Here is a 9,413-nt window from a genome sequence, read left to right as displayed (position 1 = left end):
GCCAGAGAGTATTTTAATAAAATCTCACCAACAGGGCAAAACAAAGGAGGATCTAATCTCAGACGAATAAGAAATTCAGCCCCTGGAGTGCAGAACAGTGGAACAGCCTTTGCCAACCTAGTGCCTGGCTATGACGGATGGCTGTGGTAGTCCAAAACATCTGGGGGGCACCAGTTTGGTGAAAGCTGATGGGGCCTCAGAGCTCATTTTAATGTTGCTGCTGGGTACCATCCCAGAATCTGCCACCAGGAGGCAGGCTTGTTCTTCTCTGGTTTCTTTATTCCCTTCACCTTGTGGAAGCTGGCTGGTTCCTTTTTGTTAAACCCCATGCTTGAAAGATTAGAGCATGCCAGCATATGGCATGAAAGCGACCACTTGCAGAGATAACCTGAGATGTGGACTAAGCTTTTTGCCCAGTCTGGTTCACAGTTGGCCTGCCCACCTGTGTCTGTTCAAGAGTGGAGAGCAGCAAATCCAGCAGAACTCATCCATGAGCAAATGCAACATCCTTGGAATACAGCGACAATGCTAATTGCTCCATTCCCAACGTACTGGGGAAGGGGCTGCCCAAAAGGGGCTGGGAGAATGATGAGACAAAATATAATGCAAATGGGCTCAATCTGGAGGTGGGGGTGGTGTCCTTTGGCTTACCGTAGGATGACTGCCGGACATATCACATTGGTGTGATTGCTTCTGGCAACTGTATCTAACAATTTTGCTGGAGCAGAAATTTCCCTGTGGGTGATCCAAGGCAATCAGAGATCATGTAATGAGCAGAACAGCATCACAACACTATACTGCTCTGCCTCTCACTTCTGCCATGGAGCTCATTTGGTGGCCTTTAGCAAGAATTTCCCCTCAGCCTCTGTCCCCCTCTGCAACACAGAAATAATAATACTACCTTACAGGGATAGGTTGCAAAGATTAAAAGAAAATGTAATCCCAGCACTTTGAACACTTATCAAAGCACTATATATGTAAATACTTATTTAGTATTACATCTGACATTATGATGTTTTTCGACACCAGTAAATAAAATCATGGGAGTAAAAGCAACCAGTTGGATTTGGCTGTATATGCTGGCATCAGTATTGGGAAATGATAGCAATTTTAATCAAAAAGCAAACATTTTTGCATAGTGTCAAAAAAGAAGGTATTTTTCAGCAATGCCAAAAATGATTGCAAAAAGTGATGAGTAACTTTAGTTCAGTGCTGTCCTTAACAAAGTGTTGCTTACTTCTGGATCAGTTTGCATCAGACCTGGATGTGCAAGTTTTCCTAGCTGATTCTACGAACACATTTCAATCTGGATTGTGTCACCCCTGAGGGCTATTAATGCAGGGCAGAAAGTGGAATGAACTGTCTAGCCAATGTAAGTGTTGTATTTGAATTCCAGATGTAGGAAACCTCCCCACAAAAAGAAAGATGTAAACATACTTTGTGAAAAATAGCATTAGCAAGAACCTGAAATGTGGATCCATCCAAAGATCAAACTGGGTCTGCCTCCTAGTGGGTCTCTTTCTTACCTGCTCAGAGATCCATATGCTTCTACTTATTCTCTTGGTCATCAAATTGACTGCTCAAAAGAATTGTCTTAATCCTCATCTAGATAGTTTAAGAAAATTACAAAGCTAAAACACAGGCACCTCCCTGGTTGGTTGGTTGGTTGGTTGGTGGGTGGGTTGGATGCTTTGTGATGTCATTGTTGCTACATGTCCACACAAGTGAAAATGTCCTTTGCTGGCAGAAGAGCATGGAAAGATAAGAGAGGTAACATCTTGAGTGTAGCAGGGTCACCAAAGCAGCTCATCTGAAAAGAAAGACTCTCTACAGCCCTGGTTACAGTAGTGGTGGAAAGGCACACTCTTGCTAAAGCATTTGGCAACTCTTTGCTGGTTGGTGGGAAGACATTGATGCTTTGTGAAGTCACCACTGCTGTTATGTGTCCACATAAGTGAGAAGACCACCTGGAGGTAGGAAGAGCATGGAAGATTAAGAGGAGGCAACATCCCAAGTCTGGCCGGGTCATCCAAGCTGCTCAGCTGGAAGAAGAACACTGCACAGCTCTTGATCCATTTCTACTTGTAACCAACAAAGATGGCACAGGAAGTCGACTGGCTCAGCAGCCAGGCTGGTGTGTGCAAGATAAACCTCTACAGCCCTGATACACATAGAGACCAGGAACGTAAAGTGATTTGCTTTGTCGACGTTGCCAACCTGAACTCAAAGGAGAGAGACATCTCTGACCCTGGCAATGAGCTGGACTTGGTGAATATGGAAGAGAAGGAGGTCATCATAATCAAGGACAATGAGCAAAACAGCTACTATAATACTGAGGGAGCAGTTTGCCTTTACAAGCAAGGCTCCATTGATGACGACAATGTTGTCGACTGGCTCAACAATGACCTCCAGAAATATGCAGTTGGATTCCATCATGCGCTGACATCCTTAAGAAAGTCTCGCAAGACTAAGGTGCGTGACTTGGCATCCAGGAACAACAACAACACTTCTTCCAGTGCTGGTAGTGAGGGAGGGAACTCAGATGACATTGCCTATTACGCCAATAAGCTCTGCAACTTAGTTGTTGAAATGACACGCAAGGAGATCAAGGAGAAATGGGAAAGCTCAGGGAAATGCACCCGCCATATCATTAGCCCCCACAGGAACAAGGCGAATGCAGCTGAGAATACAGAACGAAGCAAGACACCTCCAGAAATATGTATCAAGAGCGACGACCCGTTTTCAGGTGACATGGCAAACCACAATGACTTCAAGCAACACGAAGCCATGTATATGGACAAAGAAAGGAAAGGGGACGACATGACAGCCATAAGCAAAGGGATGATGGTGTATGCAAATCAGGTTGCTTCAGACATGATGCTGTCTTTCCTGAAGACCATGAGAGTCCAGAAAGGTAGGCACCCTCCGCCAGCATGTGCCGTTTTGAAAGAGGTACTTATGAAGCACACCAAGGAAATCGTATCAGACTTAATAGACTCCTCGATGAAAAACCTGCACAACATCACAGGGGCGCTCATGACAGACTCTGATTTTGTTTGTGGACTGAAGAGGAACCTTTACAAGGCTGGAACCCAGAAGACCGCAGAGGTTTTGGAAGTCATGGTGAAGCGCTTGTTTAAACTCATCTTGGGAGATGATAAGCAGTACAGAGCTCAAAACTTCACCTTTGCAACCTATAAAGCAGGGGGGGCCCGGGGCCATAGCAGTCAGGGCATGCAGTTTGCATCCATGAAAAGGGAGTCTTGTGACTATGGAAAGGAGAGAGCAAGTGGCCCATGCCCAAGGAAACATTTTCCAGCAGGAACCAAGGTACCGGACAAGCAATCCCTGGATCTGTATGCCAAAGAGCTTCTGGTAACAGCATTGCAGCAGATACAGCAGCACCTGCTGGAAAAGAACAAAGACTGTAGACCTCGTGAATGCAACACCTCCTCATATGGCTACATTCCCCGTGACTATGACAGGGCGGAGGGGAGCTGTGGCTCAAAATTCTCACACAGGTCATGCGACAGAAAAGCAGACCCCTGCCATTCAGACAGCCTGAAAGATAAAGGTCATCTCATAATGTCCATGGTCCAGAAGATTTTGGACGAGGCTGGCTTAAATCTAGACGAGAACTGTGGGGACAAAAACAGGGGATAGGAGCAGAGGCCTTGGTGGGGAAGGAGCTTCCCAAACCAGAACCAACATAGCAACATCAAATGCATATGACAATATGGAGCAAGATGGATTCGAGCACATTTATCGACCAATTGATGGAATCTGTGATGAAGATGATCTCTCTTTTCATAACTAAAGGCATTTGCGCTGGTATTAGCTAATTAGATACCATCATCACAGCCCCACTGCAAGCAGCAGTGGCATGAATTCAAACTGGTTGATAAAACGGTAGCTGGGCAAGATCATCGATTAAAAGCAAACATTAAAAAGTCAGAAGAGGAGAGAGGCCCTGTTATTAATTCCCTCACCAAAGCTTAACAAAAGTAGACCGGTAACAGTCAGCTAGTTACTAGGTGTTACCCAAAGGAACAATAGTGACTAACAGGACTTCTTCTAGTAGGTGGGACAGGGTTAGAAAGTACACCACCATCCTCTTCTCGATCCTGTACATCTTAGGAAGGCCCCTGTTTCAGTTTGCCCTTCTCAGCTTATCAAAAGCGCATTTGGATTAAATCTACCAGAAACCCAATCAGGTCAATGTTTTGTTTTGCATTAGAGTTTGAAATGCCACCCTTAAACATGGCAGCAGCCCTTGCAAAACTTGGTGCCTTCCAGATGTTTTGGACTACAACTGCCAATAGTTGCTGGCTGAGGCTAATGGAAGTTGTGGTTCAAAACAGAGGGTACCAGGGTTGGTGAAGGTTGCATGAGAGGAGCTCTGAATAAATGGGAGATCAGTTAGGGCCCCCTCCTGCCCTCCCCCCTCACTTCTAACACTAATATCCATTTAGCTGGATGATGCTCTTTCCTTCATGGTCTCTCCTTTGTGGCTGGAATTTTGGTGTGAGATCTGTGCTGGGACACACACACCACAGCTGCGGGGGGCAGAGAGTAGGTTTAGGAGCCCCTGCAGAAGCAGCTCCTACAGAGTTTCACATGTGTGAAGAGCATAGCAGCCACTGTCATTAAAAAGTGTGCCCCCTATAATGCTCATTGCGGCAACAATTCTGATGCACGAAGACCTAAGAAAGTGGCAAGTACACGGGGGTGTGTGAAGTGTAATCAAATGCCTTTCAGTGTCAAAGCCTAAAGTGGTCACTTGAAAGTCAAGGGCAGATCCACACTGTACATGTGAAACACATTCAATGCACATTTAAAGCACATGACATCCACCCACCCAAGAATCCTGGGAACTTTAGTTTGTTAATGGTGCATGGAATTGTAGCTCTGTGAAGGGGGAGGGAACTACAGGGAAATACTCCTATCTCTTTAAGTTTTTTCTTTTGAGCTTTAAAGCTGTCACATAAAGTAAATGGGGGAAGGGGCTCTAATTTTATGGGGTGGGCTCTGTTTTTGTTTGGAGCAGCAGTGCTGGGGAGTTAATGCTCATGCCATTTCCCAGATTTAAACTGCCCCTCCCATATCTGCTTCACATTTAGTTTCAGTGGGGGAAAAGGGAAAAAAAACGCAGGCACCTGTATCCTCACACTGCACTTATTTTGGCCCTAAGATGCACACACCATCAGTATAAATCAGTGCATCACATTCCCTGTGCTACTCATATACAGCATAAACACTGCCTCCTGCTCATTAAAGAGTTCCAAGGATTCCTTTGTAGACAAACAGAAGGGACTAACTGGGCTGATTGATTCTCTTAATATTTTGTCTTCCAAAGCACAAGTGATTTATTTCCCCCTAATTTAATTAGGAAACAAACTCCCAGAATTCACTGCATCAGCACATGATGTATCCTGTTCTCCAAGACTTCTAGGGAGCACTGGAGATTTGACAGAGACTTCCTTTTTGTGTCATCCTCTTGCTTTGGGGGGTGGAGAAGATTTTAACTAATGTTTCAGTCTCAATTGAGAACTCTGTGTTGACGAATACGCATATTTATACAGTCCCTGTAGTAGTCAGAAAAAAAGTCATCACTGATATCAATTTCCACTTGTATGACTCAGCACGATTTGGAATGCGGGAAAATATAGTTAGACAAAACAGGTTGGCATAAGTCTTGTGTGGAAACTGTTTTCCTAAACAGCAACTGATAATCATCCTAGAGCACCTATCTCATGAACCACGGCATCTGCATCCACAAAATATATGACGCTTCCAAAGTTACCAACAAAGAAACTTTTGGAAGTTCTACAGCAAAGTATCAAAACAGCTTGGTGCCTTCATTATATATCTTTAGGCACCAGGCGAAAACATTTCAACCAGGCATTTGGCTGATTAACATTCTCTGGCTTTTAAAATGTGTTTGTGGAATGGAGTTTTTGTTTTTTGTTTTTATTATGTGTTTTGTATTCTCATTTTGTATTTTTCTGTTGTGAATAGCCCTGAGATCTTTGGCTGAAGGGTGGTGTACTACTACTACTACTACTAATAATAATAATAATAATAATTACAATGAGTATGAAAGGGTGAACTGAGAGCCATGAACCTGGATATTCCATAATATCCTCTATGGTACCTTTTTGGATTAAAATGAGAGGCTGGTCAGCGCAGGGAAGGAAGCCACCTCCTCCTGGCTGGAAGCCCATATATCCAAAGGGCCAGTGACTCAGGGCAGGAGGGAGGGGCTAAGTGAGAGGCTGGAAGGGGTGGCACTGCAGCAAAAGCAGCCCCCGACACTAATGAAGATGAAGTGAGCCAACTCCTTTCTTCTCAAAGGGAAATTTAGTAGCTAAGAGAGAAAAAATGCTTTCAAGTGTATTCATCTAGAACAGGGCCCGGCGGCTAGAGATTCCTGCGGAGTGAGCTGGGCCTGGAGACATGAGTGACACGCCGAAAACAAAACAAAACAAAAACCCAGACATGTAAATGCACACAGCAAAACACAAAGAGATGCATGCAGGTGCACGAGCCCTACAGATATACAAACACCTAGCTTGCTAGCACGCAGAAGGACACAGGACTCTCCTGGCTGGGTCAGTCCACAACCCAGTTAGCCTGGTATTCTGTTTCCAAAACAGGCCAGGGAGGTGCCTCTGCAGAGGTGTGTTTGCACGAAAACTAGGGATCATCACACCAAGCTGCACATCTTGAGTGCATACATGCATGCACACATACAGCTTGAGCCATGCACACAAGTGCATGGAAGGTCACAAATACACCAAAATGTAAGCACCCAAGTAGGGTTTATGCCTGCATGGCAGTTTTGAAGGGATAAAAAGGTAAAGGGTAAAGGGACCCCTGACCATCAGGTCCAGTCGTGTCCGACTCTGGGGTTGCGGCGCTCATCTCGCTCTATAGGCCGAGGGAGCCGGCGTTTGTCCGCAGACAGCTTCCGGGTCATGTGGCCAGCATGACAAAGCCGCTTCTGGTGAACCAGAGCAGCGCACGGAAACACCGTTTACCTTCCCGCCGGAGCGGTCCCTATTTATCTACTTGCACTTTGACGTGCTTTCGAACTGCTAGGTGGGCAGGAGCTGGGACCGAGCAACGGGAGCTCACCCCGTGGCAGGGATTCGAACCGCCGACCTTCTGATCAGCTAGCCCTAGACTCTGTGGTTTAACCCACAGCGCCACCTGGGTCCCTTTGAAGGGATACCGCAATGCATATGTTGCAGTCTGAGCATGCCCTATGGATTTTGCCCACGCCAGTCTCTTCCTTGTTTCTGATCTGCTATACTATAATCAGCAGTGGGTACTAGATTGGTGTAGGTCATGAACACTGCATAGTAGGGTTCACAATATAAAAAATAAGATAGCTGAACGTTTGTGCTACTATCATAATGTCAGAGCCTCTGTCTACAGACCGGTCGGCTTGACATTGATACCAGGAAAGGTTGTAGAACAGATAATTAAGCAGCCAGTCTGTGGGCATGTAGAAAAGGATGCTGTGATTACTAAGAGCCAGCATGGGTTTCTCAAAAACAAGTCAGGCATCTTTCTTTTGTTGACAGATTTCCACAAGTTGGGTGGATCAGGAGAATGCTGTGTATGGTAGGTTAGTATCTACACACACACACCTCTGTATCTGCCATCTAGGCAGACAAGGGGCATTATCAGAGTTCAAGGATGCATTCCGGACAGGTAAAAATACTTAGGGTGCAAAGCAGAGCTGGTGAGGGGTGTGGTCTGGGCAGATGGGGGTTTGGCTTGGGGAGAGTTCCAAGGGTCAGATAGAGGCCTGTGGGCCACTCCTGCTCTATTTGGAAAAAAAAAAAAAACACAGAGAAAGAAGCCTCTGTGCCCCTCTAGAAATTTGGTTTAATTAATGTACCTCTTCCCACTGCCTTTTGTGATTGGACAATAACATTATTTTATTGTGCCCCACATTTTTGCCAATGTAGAACACCAGCACCAGATAATAACAATTTGTACTGCAGTACCATACAGTTAAATAAATACAATCAGAACAAAAGTAAAAAGGGAAAGGGAGTTTGGTTGAGTTGGGATAGGTCCCAACAGAGCCTGCTGGGCATGTACTTCATGCGAACAAGTACACATCCCAAATGTCTGAGTGTTTATTCTCTTAGTGATGCTAACTGAAGATAGCTTTTTCATATGTTGCAAGAGTGGCTCGGTCTCCCAACCACAGAGCAATCAGGGAAGACGTATACTCCTTCCAGCTTTTGGCCACCAATAGGACACACAATGTCCAATTACGTAACCCCTCTGTCAAGGCCCACACTGTTGGAATATAACTCAGTATGGTGTGAGCAACTGAGGATTATAGGGGTTTCCCTATTACCAAGTTAATATGGACAATGACTTCCATCCAAAACAGTGCCACTATCGGGCATGACCTTTCTGGTCTCATTCTAGCTCCTGATCTCCCAGCCTACTTCACAAATAATCCTTCTGTTCATGGAATTCTGGGGTTGGAACCAAAGGAGTCCCTCCTCTGTGCCTGAAGATCTGTCTCAACAGATTCCTCACTGTGAGCCACAAGAAGAGTTTGGATTTGATATCCCGCTTTTCACTACCTAAAGGAGTCTCAAAGCGGCTAACATTCTCCTTTCCCTTCCTCCCCCACAACAAACACTCTGTGAAATAAGTGGGGCTGAGAGACTTCAAAGAAGTGTGACTAGCCCAAGGTCACCCAGCAGCTGCATGTGGAGGAACGGAGACACCAACCCGGTTCCCCAGATTACAAGTCTACTACTCTCAACCACTACACCACACTGGCTCTCAAGCAAAAGGGGGCATGTTTTAAGGTTCCAGAGCAATAGCAAGTCCAGGCCCCAGCAAAACAATGTCAGTAAGTTCATCATAGCTGGAGGAAATTTCCTTCTTGAATTTTGGGGTCTCTAACTTATCCTTGACAGCCCTTTGGTCAGTAAATGTGACACATACCGGTATTTGTGGGCCATGCTGCGGCTATAAGGTGCCACACTGCTCTCGTTATATCACTGTTACATACAAATACAGAGGTTGGACTAGATGATCCCTATGTCTCTTTCCATCCCTGTATCTCAGCCTTCAGGTTTGTGGCCAAGTCAGGTAAGAAATAAATAGTTTTGCCATTAGATCAAAGCGGCTGGGGAAAACCCACCTTCTCTATTACCCACAAACCACCACCACCTCACCCTCCAAAATGAGAGAGGATGAGCTCCAGAAATTTAGGATGTTACCTTTACACTGGGTGTGTTTTTTGTGTTGACTCATATTGTACAATGTAAGGAAAGGCAACTAAAACCAGGCAATTTAACATTGCTTGAGCCAAAAGTAAGTAAGTGGCATGACCCAGTTCTAAGTGTCCCAGAATCATCCTACGCTGGACA

The 9,413-nt window shown here is 45.3% G+C and overlaps 1 protein-coding gene across 1 annotated transcript; it reads left to right on the top strand.

The window, feature by feature from the left end:
• The first annotated feature begins 1,717 nt into the window (after positions 1–1,717).
• On the top strand, positions 1,718–4,210 carry LOC117053138 (A-kinase anchor protein 4-like). Its single transcript, XM_033160677.1, has one exon. It carries the CDS (start codon positions 2,098–2,100, stop codon positions 3,661–3,663), a length of 1,566 nt encoding a protein of 521 aa, XP_033016568.1. The 5' UTR covers positions 1,718–2,097; the 3' UTR covers positions 3,664–4,210.
• The last annotated feature ends 5,203 nt before the right edge of the window (positions 4,211–9,413 follow it).

Source organism: Lacerta agilis, chromosome 1 (assembly GCF_009819535.1).
Source record: "Lacerta agilis isolate rLacAgi1 chromosome 1, rLacAgi1.pri, whole genome shotgun sequence".
Lineage (NCBI taxonomy): Eukaryota > Metazoa > Chordata > Lepidosauria > Squamata > Lacertidae > Lacerta > Lacerta agilis.
Note: the sequence above shows the minus strand (reverse complement) of the source record. Positions and strands in the feature narration are given on the sequence as shown.